This window comes from Nanorana parkeri, unplaced genomic scaffold (genome assembly GCF_000935625.1).
Source record: "Nanorana parkeri isolate BGI_ZX_2015 unplaced genomic scaffold, ASM93562v1 scaffold58, whole genome shotgun sequence".
Classification (NCBI taxonomy): Eukaryota; Metazoa; Chordata; class Amphibia; order Anura; family Dicroglossidae; genus Nanorana; species Nanorana parkeri.
The window spans coordinates 176,140-194,847 of NW_017306326.1; the positions used below are offsets into that span (position 1 = coordinate 176,140).

General features: G+C 45.5%; 1 protein-coding gene across 2 annotated transcripts in view; it reads right to left on the reverse strand.

Moving 5' to 3' along the window:
* Positions 1-18,708, reverse strand: part of PIK3C3 (phosphatidylinositol 3-kinase catalytic subunit type 3) — a 167,490-nt gene that overhangs the window by 76,359 nt on the left and 72,423 nt on the right. For both annotated transcript variants that reach the window (XM_018576172.1, XM_018576171.1), the window contains exons 15-19: positions 17,064-17,180; positions 15,500-15,631; positions 11,982-12,110; positions 5,358-5,427; positions 1,583-1,647 (exon numbers count right to left, since the gene is read on the reverse strand). In XM_018576172.1, coding sequence (XP_018431674.1) covers positions 1,583-1,647; positions 5,358-5,427; positions 11,982-12,110; positions 15,500-15,631; positions 17,064-17,180 — 513 coding nt within the window. The remainder of the gene's footprint in view (positions 1-1,582; positions 1,648-5,357; positions 5,428-11,981; positions 12,111-15,499; positions 15,632-17,063; positions 17,181-18,708) is intronic.

An 18,708-nucleotide genomic window follows, 5' to 3' on the forward strand; every position in this document is an offset into this window, starting at 1 on the left:
GTGGGATTGGATGAAGAGGGCTGACATGCTTTTTTTACAAAGATTCTCATATTGATGCAAAAGAATCACGTCCTAGTCAATGAGAGTCCAATTACAGGAAGTCAATGGGCCCCCAATCAAAATGGTCACAATGACCTGGTGACAGTTGTCTGATTTATATCCGTGGGTCCTCCTTGGTGATACCAACTGGCCACTGTTGGCAGGAACAATCCATCGGGCAGCTTAGAAATTACATTACTGCTAAGGTGTCTGTGAATGGAACAACTAGTAGTAGTTAGTCACATTCACATTCCATAATGCTGAAGAAGATTCATAGCTTATCCATGAATGTCGGGAACATACCCTAACATTTGAATTCACATGAGTAGCACAAACATCTTCATTCAAGCACCATGGAATGTGTAGGTGCGACCAATCATCGAGCGTCAGTGCTCTCATGTGGGAAAAGGGGAGCGAGTTATAGATACCCCATACCTTTAAGTAACAAGTATTTCTCTTTGATCCCAGTGGCCAAACACTCTGGTGGGGGAACGTAGAGAAGGTGAATATGTGCGGCTGGGGAGGGTGGCAGTTAAGTAAACCCATTTGCATGCTCCACCCTTTACTGATGCAAAATCCACTGCAATCCTCCAGATGACCAAACCTGGAATGTGTAGATGTTAAAGTGACATTCCCAATGCTGGTGTAGGGACTTACCTTAAATGATGCTTCTTAATCCGATCATCTACTTCATTAGTGTAGTTTTCAGCTGTCCCTCCAACACTGGTGCGGGTCTCTGATCCAGCGCTGACATCTCTGTCCTCCTCTTCTCTCATGTCCCACGGAGTCTGTGTGGGTGCACGCTGCTCCATAGACTTACCTTGTGTCTCTCCTCGTCTCCCGGCCAAACATCTGAAGTGCGCATGCGCCCGCCCCAAGATCCTTTGCGGCCGCTCGAGACTCTTCAGATGTTCGGACGGGAGCGCGCAGGCGAAAACACAGGTAAATTTAAACCTATTTGACATGTTTTATTTTTTTACGTTTTTGTATATATCTACTGCTTGCTAGCAATAGATCTATGCAAAAACACGCTGAGGGTTAAAAAACCCTTTAATTGTCTAAGTATAGGATGGGAGGTGTGAACGTTGTGGAACAACCTTGTTCTAGATTCCTAAAGTCCAACCTTGGTGTCAGGTAGTCGTCCTTGGTGTTAATCCTTCAGTTTACACGGCTGAAGGTGATTGTTGTCAAATCGCTGGAGTAGGCTCCCAACCCTGTACAGGGATGGTTGTTCCAGTTTGACCAAGATGGCTTGGTTCACATCTCTTGCCTATCCCTGTCGAAAATGTGCACTCTCTGCCCTCAAAAGAATGTCCCTTTTCCTTAAGGTATAGATAAACTACTGAGTCCTAACCTGTAGAATGTTGGGCCCTTCTTTATTCCCAAGGTTTAGCCTTGGAGCCAACTGGCAGGCTTATGGGGTACTTTACCTAACTCTGACAGCTTGCTGCCCAGAGAATGCATTTAACTCTGGCTAACCTCTAATTTGTATGGGGAGATTCATACTGGATTGTAGAACATCTCACCACCATCAAACACTCACCTGAATACTTCCTTCTGTGGCGAGGACTTCAGCAACTGGCACAGACTGAATAAACTGCATAAATCCTGTTGGAGAGATTGCAGACCATGTTAAGGACAAATTCCAGTACATACACGCATATATTTCAAGTAGTTATTGGCCATCCTATTGGCAAATCTCTTCTTTTACAGAGCCCCACAAATAGCTACTTTAAACTGAAATGTACAGCACTTTTCTCTCCCTCATAACTCCACTAGCTAAAACAGATCTGTGTTCCTGTTGAAGGACCATGCAAGGAGCTGCAGAATCATTGTGTATTGCTCCAGCTCCTCACCTTCTCAAATTTTAGCGGTTAAGTAAATTATATATCGTGCTCAGATGGAGGAAATTCATTCAATTATTATTTTGTGGAGACAAACAATGTTTTTTTTATTCCCTAAATAGTAATACAAGTTTTAGTCTGTATGGGACTTTGTTTTGCCATTCCCTGCTTTAGAAATATGTGAAGATCTAGTTGGATTGGACCTGAGTGCTTTCAATAACTGCTTTGCTACCTGGACTATCAATTCTTGATCCTGACTCTTAAAGTGGAACTATAGGCAAGATTAACATACAAGATGCAGTCTGTCAATAGCATTAAACACAGCAGTGTTTTTTGAGTCCCTCTTGTTAGGGGTCATTTATCTCCGTTATACTCAGCAATGTTTCTCAATGCTGTGGCCTCTTCATAAAATGAAAGTCTGCAGCACTGAGCTTAGCACAGAGAGAATGATCGGAAAAGAAATGGTCAGGCAACCGGGCTCTCCGCCTCGCCATTATTTAATTACTTGTTGATACTGCCAGTTGAGCTGTAATTTGTCTACTTACTGTAACAGGTTCTACCAAAGTGCTGCTTGGAGGGGTTGGGAGAAACCATATTACACTTCTTGCAAAGGTCAGCTTTAAAATAAAGGTTTAGCTGAAGGTGGGCCTTAATTTACCTTTTACTCAAAGCACAGCTTGGCCTAGCAAATCTCAGCCAATGACTTGGCCTACATAATCTCAACCAATGACCTGGTCTAACTAATCCCACCCAATGACTTACCCAAAGGAATCTTAACCAATGATTTTTCACTATTGAATCTCAGCCAATGACCTGGCCTGACAAATCTCAGGCAATGACTTGGCCAAGAGAATCCCAGCTAATAATATAGCTTAGGAAAGCCCAGTCAATGACGTGGCCTAGCATATCTCAACCAATGACTTGGCTTAAAGAATTCCAGCCAATGACGTAGCTTATGAAAGCTCAGCCAATGACTTGGCCCAAACAATCTCAGCCAATGGCTTGGCCTAAACAATCTCAGCCAATGGCTTGGCCTAACCAATCTCAGCCAATGGCTTGGCCTAAACAATCTCAGCCAATGACTTGGCCTAAACAAGCCAATGACTTGGCCTAAACAAGCCAACGACTTGGCCTAAACAAGCCAATGACTTGGCCTAAACAAGCCAATGACTTGGCCTAAACAAGCCAATGACTTGGCCTAAACAAGCCAACGACTTGGCCTAAACAAGCCAACGACTTGGCCTAAACTAAGCCAATGACTTGGCCTAAACAAGCCAATGACTTGGCCTAAACAAGACAATGACTTGGCCTAAACAAGCCAATGGCTTGGTTTACTGTAGCCAACACAGCAGATTTGCTCTTTGCTAGAAGAAGGGAAGAGTTCCTGTTTGAACTGAGAAAGCATTTGTTTAGACCAGAGTTCTTAAATACACAAGAAACTGGCAATTCCTAAATCTATTTTTAAAATCAGCCACCATTCACTTTCCTAATGTTTTGCTCAATCCATTAAATGGTTTTAGCATTTTCTTTTTTCAAATATTTCTCAGAGAACAGCTGCTCCCGAACGAAGAAGGAGAACAAACATCCATTTGGAGCGCCCCCTCCTTCTCTAGAGCCAGGAAAGGCTCATTTTGTCTGAGAATTCCATTAAGGAACACTATAACCACAATAACCGCTCTTAGCACAACAAAAGAACTATTAAAAAGTCCTCATAAAGAGCACTTCAATTATATGTACAGATCTTGGTGAAAACCCCGGCTGCTCTATTTAGAAGACAGAAGGCTGAAGAACAGAACACTTGAAAGGAGCACTAAGTATTAAACCGCCAATGCTGGACACAGCCAGGCAGAGTGCCTTTTAGATTTGATTTGTCAGATCAAACACATTAACAGCTATATAGTGTGAGGGAAAACTTAATTAATTCATTTATATCTGGCATGTCAATATCAAAGAAAAAGGTGGGCTGAACTGAGTGGAATTTATCTTTAGCATGTTGCTGCCAGCCGTACACATATATGTGGTAGCGTACGTGGCAGTGGCGTAAGTGGTTAACGGCGTGCTGCCACCACATATATTTGTACAGCCAACAACGCTGTTTGGTACTGACAGTGCTATCACTCAGCTGTCGGTCACTGTTTACAATCGGGAGCTGGTAGGATAGGCACCTGGTCGTGTGACCACTGACAGCCAACCACAGTGTATCCAAACCTCTGTTTTGAACCTTAGTGTGAGACAAGTTTTTTTTTCCATGCTAGCTTGTGAGTGTGCCAGGAAAACCTTTTGCTGTTTTAGCCAACCACCGTGATCACATGATCAGGAAGCCCTGGATAGGTCTCCGACGTTAAGAACCCCTTCAAGGGCAAATTACAGGAGTCAGCGGTAAGGTGTTAAAGAGCTACATTATGAGAGCCACGACTACTTAAAGGGTAATTCCACTTTCCAGGTGAGTTTGGGAAAATGGAATTGCCCTCTCCAATCAGGCCCTCCCCGTCTAGAGTACAAGTCCCATGAGGCATTGCAAGACTGACACTTATAGGCAGAGGCATGTTGAAATTTGTAGTTAAATCACAGCTGGAAGGCTGAAGTTGCCCACCCTGGCCTAAGAGGAACCCAGCGCCCTAAGTTCACTTCCATGTTCTCCCTGCATATCCAGTCCAATGAGGTCGGGACACAGCACTCAAAAAGTCAGGCCCGGGATGATTGTGCCGGACAAGCTCTAGCAGGAATGGAGAGTAGAGAACAGTCTCGATTGAAGAGAAAAGTTTTTACACAGCAATGCTGAAGACCATCCTTTTAAGACACTAGCAAAGAACTGAGGCATGCTGGGAGTAGGGAGGGTTAACCTGGGCTAATCTACTGCTTCCTGTGTCCCTCAATGGACAATATTTCTTGCCATAGTTGTTGTCTGAGGAGCTGGTGTGCAACTTAAGCCACCCAGACCTGAAACATCAGTATCAAGTAAGCTGGACTTAAAGGAGAACTATGAGGTCAGGGCTTTTCCCCATAGTTCTCCTAAGGGTAACAGAAGGACACAAACTAGCGTCCTCCCGTCACCCAAAGCTCAGTATACCGCGAGCTACAGCTCCCGGTATACTGAGACGCCGCAGCCGGAACGGATCCCGACAATTCTGTCTGGATCCACACAGCTGCGTGAGTGACAGCTGGCTCTGCCTATCTAGAAGCAGAGCCAGTTGTACCCTCCCCCGTCCGTTCCGCCAGTCAGCGCTGGAGGATCGGACAGGGGAGGGATCCCTGCAGGGAGCTGTTACAGTCACGGCTCTCTGCACGGTTAGATCGAGAAATGAGCGAGCGGCGGTATGTGTTCGCTCACTTCCCGATCTACTGAGCCGACCTGTGACAGTTTCATTGTCACTGGTCGCCTCAGATTATAAAAATCCCTCGCCTCATAATTCTCCTTTAATTCATTCCAGGTGATGGCGGTCGTTTATGCTGAAGGATTTCAGGAGCATTTACCGTGTTTTGTGCTCGTTGCCAGAACTTTGTAAGGAGTTAACTTGAGATCAAGATTTTCTTTCCATAGCAGCTGCAAGACAAAGTTGAATTCACTGAGAAGTGCGTACAATTACATCGATGTGCGTACACAATATAGAATAGGACTCAGATAGGAATTAACCACTTGCTGTCTGGAGCATTTTCTTACTATTTGCGCACACATGATAAAATATAATTTTTGGGCTAGAAAACAGCTTCAGACCCCCAAACAATTTGCTAGTTGCAATTCTTTATGTTGCACAGTTTTTGCACAAATGTTTATCAAACCAGTATTTTTAAGAGAAAATAAACTAAATTAAAATTTAGTGCACAGAAACAGAATATAATACCCAATTTTTCGGTAAAAACTATAAAAGACGGGGTCACGCCGGGAAAATAGACACCAAACATGTCTAGCCTGCAAAAAACAACAATACCCAAAATTTCCCATAGGTAACTCTTTAAACGCTTTTACCGCTCATCAGTTTAGTGATAACAGTCATTGATGGCCCTAGAATTATTGCTCTCACTCCGACGTTCGTGGCGATATGTAACATGTGTAGCGCAATTGTCGTTTTTGCACGTAGGCGCAACGACGCATGTTTGCGTGAGTATGTGCATGCACATGGAGGGCGGGGGACCCGCCTCCCATGTATTTTGCATCTGTCTATTTTTCTTATACATTTAATTTTTTACATTTTTAAACACTTTTTTTTTCTTACACTAACTCTATCGCTATCATATAGGGGGCTAACAAGCCGCCTGTGTAATAGCATACAGGGTGTGACAGGTCCTCTTTATGGAGACATCAGAGGTCTTTCAGACCCCTAATGTCACCTAGGGACCCCAAAGAAGCTGAGGAATCATAGATCTGCTCATCCAGTTTCTTCTCCTGGCTCTAAGAGCCGGAGACTGTAACTAGTGACAACCGGAAGTGATGTAATACACATCACTTCCAGGTCCAGTAAGAGGAGGAGAGATCAGATGCTGGAAGCCAGTGAATCTCTCTCCGATCATTGCCGCACGGGGACAGCGGTGCCCGGGGAAGCCAACGGAGGCTGCGGCGGCGTTTGCCGCACGGTACAAGCGATCCGGCGGCTATATAGATCCTGGATCGCTTGTATATAAACAACCATCGCTGGCTGTTAAAAACGACACCAAAAAGACGGCTGCTGCAGCCGTGTTCTTGTTTTAACCACTTCTGCGGGCCGCTGTCTACAGATGTATTGCGGCCCGGAAGTGGTTAAAGTGTATGTATTCAGAGGTATCCCATTGCACTTCCAACCAACGTATCTTAATGTGCAGCCTTAATGGGCTCTGAAACAGCCAACGGATGGCGCCGTAAGACAAAAGGAGATAATGAGGTCACCAGCACACGAAGGTCCACTTCATTGATCCGTCTTTTATTGACGTTTAGATAAACACGGCGGCACAAGCAAATGCAACGTTTCAGAACATCATGAACTTCATCAAGCAAAACATCGCACATTGTTTTGCCTGATGAAGTGACGCAAAAAAGGTATGTCTTTTATTGAGGTTTAAACACGGCGTCACAAGCAAATGCAACGTTACACATTATTTTGCCTGATGAAGGGACTGCATGTGGTTCCAAGACGTTGCATTTGCTTGCGACGCCGTGTTTATCTAAACGTCAATAAAAGACGGACCAATGAAGTGGACCTTGGTCCAAAAGCAAATGCAGCGTTCCAGAACTTCATGTGGTCACTTCGCAAACCCCAACAATGGACTTCTCTTATTTGGACCCTATTTGGGCCCTTCATCAGGCAAACCAATGTGAAATGTTTTGCTTGATGGAGGGGACCACATGATGTTCCAAAACGTTGCATTTGCTTGAGACACCATTTTATCTAAACGGCAATAAAAGACGGACCGATAAAGTGGACCTTGGCCCAAAAAGCAAATGCAGTGTTCCAGAACTTCATGTGGTCACTTCGCAAACCCCAACAATGGACTTCTCTTATTTGGACCCTTTTGGTCTATTAAAAAGTGCCATTGAAAGTGTTTACATATTTTTTGTATATCCATTAGATAACTTCCTGTGCTCTCTCCCTGTGCTGGCCGATATCACTTACTTAGCTATCTCTGAGGACTAGCAAACCTGGGCCATCTAAGATTCCAAAAAGAGGAAAGGGGCGGGGTTCTATAGTCCTTTTCTGTGGCCCTGACACAGTATGGTGAGTGAGCGTTGTCACCCTAAGACAAGGGTATTACTGGCAGGATCTCCAGGCAAGAATAAAAAGGAAATACAAAACGAATGCAGCCGCCACATCTTAGCACTAGTAAGCTGCAATATATAAAATATGTGTATTTGGGTTTGGATACACTTTGAAGCAGAACTAAACTGCTTAGGAACGCTGGGGCCCCCAGGAACGTTTGCCATATGCAAGTTTGCTGAGCATAATTGCCTATTATAGCACACTTACCTTGTGAATTCCCTCCTCCAGTGGTGGGGCACCTGCGGCTCCCCTTGTTAGGGGCACTTTCATCTTCTTCCGGGTTTGAATTTTTCAGGCATCTTGATTGGCCAGGCCATGATTTTTTTTTGGCAAACCCAAAAAGCAGGCAGCCATCACATGTTGGGGGCAAAAAAAAATCCCCTTCATCAGGGCTTAAACACAGGAACTAAAGCTCCTGAACAATCAAATCTATGACAGGAGATATGAAGGAATACAACTAGTGAGTGTTTTGTGCCAGTGTCAGCAGCACATGTATATAGCCAGGATAGGCAAGCTTGGCACTCCATATTTGGTGGAACTACAAATCCCACCATGCATCTGCCTCTAGAAGCCATGCCTATCAGACTCTTGCAATGCCTCGCGGGACTTGTAGTACTTGTAAGTTCCACAACAGTTGGAGGGCCAAGATTGCCTACGTCTGGTATATAGTATATAACAGGGGTAGCCAAACTTTGGCCTTCCAGCTGTAATAAGAATACAAATCCCGTCATGCATCTGCCTCTGGAAGCCATGCCTGTGGCCGTCAAGAGTCTTGCAACGCCTAATGGGACTTGTAGTACCATAACAGCTGGAGGGCTGTTGTTTGGCTACCCCTGTTATATACTTGTGGAGAAAGGAGCACCAGCACAGCAACAGCCTGTGTACTGCCCCTTCCCTCCCCTCTCATGCCGGCTCCTCCCGGGACCTTTGTAAGTGTTGGTGGGAAGGCTGCATGCTCTCTTCCTCGATGAATGGTTGACTGGAGGCTGCGCTGAGGCCGGTCTCTGTCTGTGGATTCAAAAGGATACGGACTTAACCCTGCCTGTTCTGCTCCACTGCTGCTGTGAGGCCTGCTGGGATCTGTTGTTCTACCCTTACTGGATGTACTCACACGGTGCCTTGTTACCTGTTGGATTACCTCTTGCTGCACCTCTGACCCCTGGACTACTAGCCTTGTGACTCTGGATCTACTCCTTACTTGGCCCGTTGCCTACCTTCTGGATGGACCCTCCCCGTGGCCTGCAACCCCCCAGGACCTAACCCCGGCCTTTGTACCTTGCTTTGTACACCTGAATTCCCCAATAAACACCCCGCACGCCGGGTTCCGTGTGATTTGCCTCTGTGTATTCTCTCTGCGCTCCTAGTTCGTCACAATACTATATACCAGACATAGGCAACCTTGGCACTCCCGCTGTCATGGAGCTAAAGGTCCCATGAGGCATTTGCAAGAGTCTGACAGCCATAGGCATGACTCCCAGAGGTAGATGCATTATGGGATTTGTAGTGTCATTACCGCTGGAAGGCAGATGTTTGGCTACCCCTGGCAAATAACACATACTGTACTTACCATATACTATAGCGAAATTTTGCTGCTGACACTGACACCAAATACTCACTAGCTGTATTTCTTCATTTCTCTTACCTGAACTCAGGGAGGTGGACTTTGGCATTTTTGTCTTGGGTGACTTTTGTGGAATCGATAAAAGACTTTGGACTCCTAAGATGCGGTTTGGATCTCCAATCGGTTCTATCACACAGCGTACAGAAAGGACAGCTGCTGTGCACCGGCCCCAGGGTTACCATCTTCTGGCAAAAGGGCAACTGAATAAAATGAGAGGACGTTTTGGGAAATGGTTAAACCGGAGGGCACACTAGAGCCGGGTATGCACTTTGAATTTCAATTCATGGGTGCTATCAGCACCTTTCTGACCGGCCATCCCTCAATCAGCTGATCGAAGGAGCATGTCGGAAAGTTGTTGGACGAACAGAGTTAGCAGCCAATTAGCTGCTGGCTCTGTCCGGGTATTTTGACAGTGGCCGCTGTCAGAATACAAAGGCAACAGCAGCAGATTCCTCGATCAATGCTCCTAAGCTCGTAAGGAATGTTCTATTTTCTTTGCTCAGCCGGCAGATTGAACGAAGAAAATAGAAGCACATATGCCCGACTTAAAAAAGAACTAAGGGAGTAAGTGTTTTTCCCCATAGTTCTCCTAAGGATCACGGGAGGACATATACTAGCGTCCTCACGTGACCCAAGGCTCACTATATCGCGAGCTACGATATACTGAGACCGTCGCAGCCATGACGGATCCCACTTTCCGATCTATTGATCCGACGTGCGACAGCTTCATTGTCACATGTCGGCTCGAACTATGAGGATGAGTGATTTTCCCTCGCCTCATAGTTCTCCTTTAAGAGAGCAAAGGAGTCTCCCTCCTCCTTCAGTATTCCAACAATGGACAATCTGCAGGAAAAAAGACAGACCCTGCAATAATGCTCCCAACAGGTGGGCTTAGACGCAGAGATCTCGCCGTTGGCATTCTGATGGAGCAGCCGGTTCGTGTCAGACGTAAGTGAGCGATCGAAGGGATGAATTGATTGCAGGACTTGTGATGTAGTAAGGCAATTAAAACCTCATCTGCTAATGGTGGTGGGAGACCAATAACCTCCATCGTCTGGGTGTTAATTGTGTTTTTTTTTTCTTCTTGCACAGATAAATACAAACAGTTTGTTTTCCGCTCCGTGTAAGTAACAGCTCTGTGACAGCGGAGATTAATTCAGATCTCAGGGGTTGCAGCACCTCTCTCTATCACACACTGTACGGGAACACACAGTTATTAAGACAAGGGGGAATAAAGGGAGCCAATGGGGATTTGTTTTCTATTTAACCCCTTAATAACCAGTGACATCCATAGTACGTCACTGGCACCGGGCCTGTTTAAAAACAATCCCGGTGGCAAAGTTTAAACTTGTAAAGACGACTGTCGGCTTAACAGTAGAAGCGATTCCGGGGTGCTCAGCCATATCGCTTCTACGGGCTGGTAAACAGGGCTCCCCGACATCCCCGCCACGCTTTGACGGGCTGCCCCCCCTACGGGCCCGGCTTCTCTGGTGTCAGGGGTAAGATTGGGAGCAGATCGGCGAACCTCTGTTCACCGATCCCATCCCCGTACTATGGGATGCAGATGACATCACTTCCTGTCCCTTAGTTGTCATTGCTCTGCTCCTGAAGCCCAGCAATAAGCTATTGAAGTGCGATCTGGACTTAAGTTGCTTATTTCAAGTGTAAAGGTGACTCAGGGGTCTTTTGGACCCCCAGCATCACCTTAAAGAGTACCTGTCACTGCCAATATGCTATCACATGGGGGGCTTGTAAGCCCCCCTATGTGATAACAACTAAGGTAAAGTAAAAAAAAAAAACAGTTTTTAAAATTAATCATAAAATAAATGTAAAAATAATAAAAACAACATTTTTCAAGTCCCCCACTAGCAGGCGCGTCGTCAGGTAAACAAGCGTTGGGTGCGCCTACGTATGAAAACGACAATCACGTTGCACATGTTGGATATCACTGCGCACGCCGGAGTGAGAGCAATAATTCTAGGGCCAATATTTATGTGCATCTCTAAACTGATGACCTGTGGGGGCTTTTAAAGAGTCGTCTATGGACTTTTTGGGGTACTGAATTTTGCTGCCATTTCACGGACGCACACACTTTTTAACCTGGGCATGTTGGATATCTATTTACGCGTCGCTACCTCATCTTTTATATGTTATTAAAAAATTGGGTATTTTATTGTGTTGTGGGTCAGTGAAGTGCATTTATCATTAACACTTGGGGTTTGATAAAGAGTTGCACTAATACCGTGCAACATAAAAATTTGCAACTGCCAACATTTTATTCTACAGGGTCTTGGCTTTCAGAAAACATATAATGTTTGGAGGAGCTTTAAGTAACTTTCAGGTCTAAAATGTGGATTATCACATGTACACAATTTGTTTTTTTTTTTAAAAGGCCTCAGTCAAGAAAGGGTTAATTAGGAGTTATCATAGTCATTCTTGCTCCACAATTTAGTAAGTCACTGAACCAGAACAAAGCACGTGGCGCTGCTCTCCAAAACTCACAGGCAAAATGAATGCACGGTGATAAATAAGAAATGATCGGGACACTAACCAATGGCAATAGGACTATCGTGCAAAAAAATGTGCCAGGAAAGCTTTGCCGGTCACTTACAATGCATCACATTATCTCGTGCTGAAATCTTGGCACCGATATCACATGATGCCATTAAATCAGAGATATGTCCCTTTAACCGTCTTCCATTTTCACATTGTATAGAACTTTAACAAAAGGATAAATCCTTATGGTACCTTATCCATCAAGGAAATGATCTGCAGAATAAGCTGATCCTGGCGGAGGTCATCTCCGTGTTTGAATATAACCGGATATTTCCCTCCATCTTCAGTTTTGAAGTACAGCTTGGCTGGCATGAGGGCGCTCTGCAGACGGGGAAACAAGACTCATTAAAGGGGAACTGTAAAGGTTTAAAGAAGAACGTTAATGATTTTAACTAGGGTTGCGCCTATACCGGTTTTTCTGTATTGAGTACCGATATTTTTTTTCCGGTACTCGGCGATACCGAATACCGAGTACTGGTTCTGTGTGCCAGGAAGTGTATCAGGAAGTCAGGAGGCGGATCATAACCTGTCGTCCGGCTTCCTGATTGCCTGTGAAGCCGGTGTTCTAGTGAAAGAACACCGGCTTCACTTGCCGAGGCAGCCTGGCTTCCTGACCAATCAGGAAGCCGGGCGGTGAGCCATGAGGTGCCGTCCGTCTTTCTGATTGGTCAGGAAGCCAGGCTGCCTAGCAACAAGTGAAGCCGGCTTCCTAGCCAATCAGGAAGCCGGGTGGCACATCATGATCCGCCTCCAGGCTTCCTGATTGGCTAGGAAGCCCGATTGACTTGTAGCTAGGCAGCGTGGCTTCCTGACCAATCAGGAAGCGAGTCATGACGTGCCGCCCGGCTTCCTGATTGGTTAGGAAGCCAGGCTGCCTAGCAACAAGTGAAGCCGGCTTCCTAGCCAATCAGGAAGCCGGGCGGCAACCCATCGCCCGACATCCTGATTGAAAAGGAAGCCGGCTTCAAGCTCCCTCTGCATTGCGGAAGTTCTGGTATCGGAGGTAAATATCGTAGCATTCGTACAAATACTCGGTATTGGCACAGATAGCGATACTAGTATCGGTATTGGCGCATCCCTAGTTTTAACCCTTGCAGTGCAGGGGTAGCCATGAACTGCTCAATTTTGTCTAAGTTCAAAAATAACAAAGTTATACTCATTCGATCCATCGAGCTGGCTCATTCTTAGACTGGTCCGACCTCCCTCCCCCTCTGCTGCAGCGGTCTAAGCTCCTTGGGTCATCATGTTCTATACACAGTGCATAAGGCGTAAGGACACTGAGGGACATACCATTGCTGCAGCAGAGGAGAAGACAGGCTGGAGGGAGCTGGCCAGCTCAGAGTATCGGCTGAATATAACTTTGTTATTTTTGAACCTAGACAAAAACGAGCACTTAACTCTTGCAATGCGGGTATAGCCCCACTACAAGGGGAAATAAATTGTTACCTGGAGTTGTTGTTTAAATTTCACAAATTTTACACACATTTTTTGTATATAAAAGGTTTATATACAAATATTTATTAGAAGCTTTCGGCCAGAACACCGGAATCACAGAGCACCAGGGGTTTCCTAAAAAGACAGCACGGCATATGCCGTTTCCCTACCGGCACTCTCTCTTTCTCTCATTTAAACGGCTGCTTTTCCACAAGCAGGAAGGGGGAGGAATCACTTCTATGAATCACTCAGTCCTGGCTGTAATATCAGTTTGAACTATTGAGCTCTGTAAACAATCTTTTTTCAGTACAAAAGAGAAGAATTGTCTAAAAAAACATGTAAAAAGAATCCCGGTATTACATCGGTGGTCCTAAAATGAAAACATCAAATATTTACCTGACTAAAATAAATAAATTAATTAATAGATTGTATTTTTTAGTCCTGAGTATGATGGAGAAAAATTGAACAAAGGACCGTTATAAAACATCATGTATATAACAATGAGAAAAAAGAAAGGGAGATACATAATGAAAAAAGAAAAACAAAATACAAATATACAAAAAAAAATGTAGATAAAAGCTGACGAAGTATACAAGAAGAGAAAGAGAGATGCAAAAATAACACATAAGACACAATCAGTTCTTGACCTTGGGCGTAGGAGATACGTCCTAAAAACTTTATTATAATATGGACAAAAATATAAAAAAAGAGATCTAAAAAAAGGTCCTAGGACGTATCTCGTACAACCTGTTTTTCTTGCTCTGCTGCAGATATCTGAATGCAATAGCCATCAAATCTCGGTTGTGTGCACAGCCTGGGACTAGGCTCCATAGAACATGGGTAAATCTGAAGACTAACCTAGGTACATGTAAGCTTTGAAAGTACTCAGCATTGCTGGTGCCTTAGGCAGTTCTAGGCCACATCAGGTTCATCTTAGCAGAAGGAAAGAACTAGGTACCCTCCAGGCCAAGATAGAAAACAAACATCCCGGCCTGGTAGGCTGTACCACCTCTATGTATTTAAAACCAATGTCTGGGGTACCATATAAGTGTCTGTGTGTACTAGGAGGTGAGTGATTTATACTCATCCTCATAGTCAGACCTGACGTGTGACATGCAAACTGTCACAGGTCGGCTCTATCGATCAGGAAGTGAGCGAACACATACCGTCGCTCGCTCACTTCCTGATCATCCCCCTGCAGAGAGTGGTGACCGTCATTTACTGCTCCCCGCAGGGATTCCCCCCTCTCCTCTCCTCCAGCGCTGAGCGGAGGAACAAACGGGGGCGGGCACTGTAGATAGGCAGAGCCCGCTGTCAATCAGCCAGTAGGGAGGATCTCGGCGGTATTGCCGGGATCCGTTCCAGCTGCGGCGCTCTCAGTATATAGTGGGCAATAGCCTGCTATATACTGAGCTTTGGGTCACAGAAGGAGGTTAGTATATGAGCCCCCGTTGCCCTAAAGAGAACTATGAGATAAAAATATCTGTAAAAATAAGTCAAGGTAACTGGACTTGCTGTATTTTTCTCAAAGACGTTTCACTGGTCATCCAACCAGCTTTCTCAATTCAGAATGACTTGTACAATTATCTGGGAATAAATATGGTGAATGTCGCTCCAATCCACATAATCGGTTAGTCACAACCAGGTGTTGATTGCATTTGCATAATTGGAGTCTAGGAGGTGTTAATGGCCTGCCCAGAGAGAGGTGTTAAAACCGCATTGTATGTGGCAGACAATAGCTGTCTCACCCTTTGACGACAGTTAAGTACGCATCCTAGACAGGGAGGAGGACTGGTTCAATAGAGGTGTGAAAGAGGCCATTTATGTAAAAATGGAGAAGCCAAGCTTGAATGGAGGAGGTGGTGGTGGTGGGAGACATCTATTGTCTACCACATACATTTGTACAAGTCATTCTGAATTGAGAAAGCTGGTTGGATGACCAGTGAAACATCTTCAAGAAAAATACAGCAAGTCCAGTTGCCTTGACCTATTTTTTTTTCAGATATACCGTGTGACCTGGATGAATGAGAACCTTCACAGATATATGGGATAAAAAGGTTACCCCCATAGTCCTATTGTAACTTAACATGCCGCCTGTTGCCAATTCTTCCGATGTAGTACGTTGTTTGACAACTACACCTTTCCCTTATCAATCACATACACTATCTTTGTGTGCTATCTATACAATGGGTATAGGAAAGAATGAGACGATTTCATAATAACTTGTAAAAGTCAAGAAGGATGTAAAGTTTTCATCAAAGGTATGGAGTGCGCACCTTGAAGAGTGTGGCTTTCTCTGGAATGATGCCTCTGATCTTCACCTGGGGCTCAAGCGGTAGCGGGATCGGTTCAATATCTGCAAGATTCATCTTTTCATTGTCCGCCAGCAAAGCCTGGAGCCTTTCATTCTGTGAACGGCGACACACAACGATCCATTACATGGCCAGAGGCAGGAAACACAGTGACTACCATCAGCTGAACTGGAACCTATAACTGCACTGGGCCTAACAGATACATGATCTAAAGGCATAGGCACCCAACTATGAAATGTCTACTCGTCTCTTTGAATGAAGCAGAGGACAACAACGGACATCTTGAAAAAATATGATTTCCTTTTAATAACAAAATAAAACAAAAACACAGTTGCAAATACGTTTATACAGTCCAGACATGTTCACTGAAAGGTATTTTTTGTGTTCTCTACCTCTTAACACATGCACTTCCTTTCTGGCTTTTCTTATGCTCTGCTTAAAGTGGCATTCTAGAAAACCTGGATACTAAGGTGTCCATTTATAAACAATTCACAGAGCCATTTGCAGAAATATAATGTCATCAGTCTGGTACTGCTCCATCACTATTCAGTCACAGGTTGGGGGCACGGAGGTGACCTAGTCTGTTTCTTAACTGCAGCATGGAAAATTCAGGTCACTTTGTTGTACTGGGTGAGGTGGGGTTGGGTGAGGAGAGATGGGGTTGGGTGAGGAGAGATGGGGTTGGGTGAGGTGAGGTTGGGTGAGGTGAGTTGGGGTTGGGTGAGGTTGAGTGAGGTGAGGTGGGGTTGGGTGAGGAGAGATGGAGTTGGGTGAGGTGAGGTTGGGTGAGGTGAGGTGGGGTTGGGTGAGGTGGGGTTGGGTGGAGTTTTCAGGGATGTGCTATGGAGGAGCAGTGGCCAGGGAGGGATTTGCTGGATTTGGCGGGTAAAGTCGGCACAATGAATTGTGAGGAGGGGGGTATGATGTGACCATGAATGGGTGCACTGTGGGAGGGGGGTGTGAGGTGGACAGTGAGTAATGTGTTGTCAACAGGGGGTGAGGTGGATGGGAAGTGATGCATTGTGAGCAGGGGGGGTAATGTGGCCTAGAATGATAGAAGGGATGCATCGTGCGCAGTGGAAGGTTAGTCACATGGTCAGGGTTGATATGAGTTGGCAGCAGGTGGTAAGGTAGCCAGGAGGACATCTGCTGAGGAGGAAAGGAGATGTGCCAGGGAGGATGGCATGGCAGCAGAGGAGAGACAGCCGGGATGGGCCACTTGGAAGTAAAAACTGGAAACACACCAGCAATCTCTGTGTTTTCAACTCATGGGTTTGTTTACGGCCACATTCCCCCGGATTACTTTTAACACCATAAGATTTTAGATTTTACATTGTGAATGAACTAATATTTATGCTCAATCTTCATGTGTAGAGATCAGATGAATTCTAATTGGATTGGACAGCAGAGACATTCTTCTATTAGGTCTAATGGTAATGCGGCAGACGTTAAGCCATAAAGCCCCCGCAATGCAGAAAGAAGAGGCGGCGGAGGACCGCCACAGACGGACAGCAGAGCAGTCTCTTACCTTTTTTTTCCTGTTTCCACTTTCACGCTGCACTGCCTTCATGAGATGAACCAGTCTATCTACAAAGGTCTGCTGTGTCGCCAGCAGCGAACGCATCACTCGCACAGACTTATCGCCCTGAGCCAGAGAACAGAAAGCAGGAATGAGGTCTTTACGCTTATTACTCAGTGTACACATAATCTGCTTGTTGGGAAACGATAGATCTGTTCCCCTTCAAGAGCCGGCACTGTGCTCCGAGCAGAAGACACAGAGCAGCATGGGCAGCCGACAATATTTTATTAATGGCATTATCAGCGCAGAGCAGGCAGCTAAGCTAGAACACCGCATTAGTGACACTGTACGGACTTTTCCTCAATTCTCAGCTTTTCTACTCAGATAACCTGCAATGGTTTAAAGCAGTGGTTCTCAACCTGTGTAATCTCCGGACCCACATTTGTCCTTGGCCAGTAAGTCGTAACATGGTAATGACTGTGAGGGAGCTCCAACCATAAATGCATTGCTCGTACAACTCCCCTGTGCACTGTCTAGAGGTGCCGGGAGCCAGAATGTGACGTCATTTCAGTCCATCACCTCTATAGGACATGTGAGGGAGCTGTAAGCAATGCATGTGTGGATGGAGCTCCCGCATGTCCATAGCTCCAGCCCACCCCACCTCAAGTCGACGCTTGGTGCCGGGCAGCATATTTTGAATGGCTGCTTGGCCTAAGAACTGACAGTGCTGCACTAGGGGGAGCCTGAGGAGCCTCTCGCCTAGAAAAGTGGAAGGCATGCGGCGACCCACTGAACACGGGGTCGCGACCCACTTTTGGGTCATGACCCACCAGTTGAGAACCAAGGGTTTAAAGTGAACCTGCCCATTGCCCATATACAGTAGTTAAAGCAACAGGTTCACTTTAATGCTGGCCCCTGCAACTGCTTATACTTACTCTCCAGTTGATTCCCTTGTGTTCTGTTCCCATAGGTAAGAATGGCAAACACAGTTTGTCCGGGTATAGGGGAGGAATAGGACTCCCTCCGCTTCCTCCCATGTGACATTGCTAGTGGTTGGTCATGTCCTCATCCCTGTTTGAGTGCCAACTAGAAAGACTTGGAGCTTACACAGTACTTGTTCTCCTCACTACCAGGGGAGAGCAAAGTAGCAGGATAACTAAGGGCTGGTAAGTACTGTACCAGCAACTTCAGATTTCTTTTAACGGAAAACTGCACTGAAGGACATGGAGACTTCAAGTGCCGACTGTTCCTTATGAAATGTTTAGCCATTTGGCTGCCATATTGACCCAAGGGCTTTCTGACTTTTCAGCTGGCAACTGTCTAAAGGGGCATTTCCTTCACTTTGCACAGATTTACTCTCACTTTTTCTTGTGTATTCAGGACAGAAAGTAAAGGGGACCCCCCCTTAAAGGGACATAGGTACAGGCAACTTAGGGAGAATTAACAAGGACTGGCACAGGCATAGAGCCTGAACCACTCTTCTAATCTGAGAAAATGGAGCAGATCCTGCCACAAGCCCCTTTGTTAATTAGGAGTGATCTGCTCCATTTTTAAGCCATTGAATAGAGAGTATGAGATGCTTGTTTCAGCTCTCTCTGCCCTCCCATGCCCCTGCTCCCCCTTGCTTAAAGAGAGAGAGCGAGAAGGAAGGCTA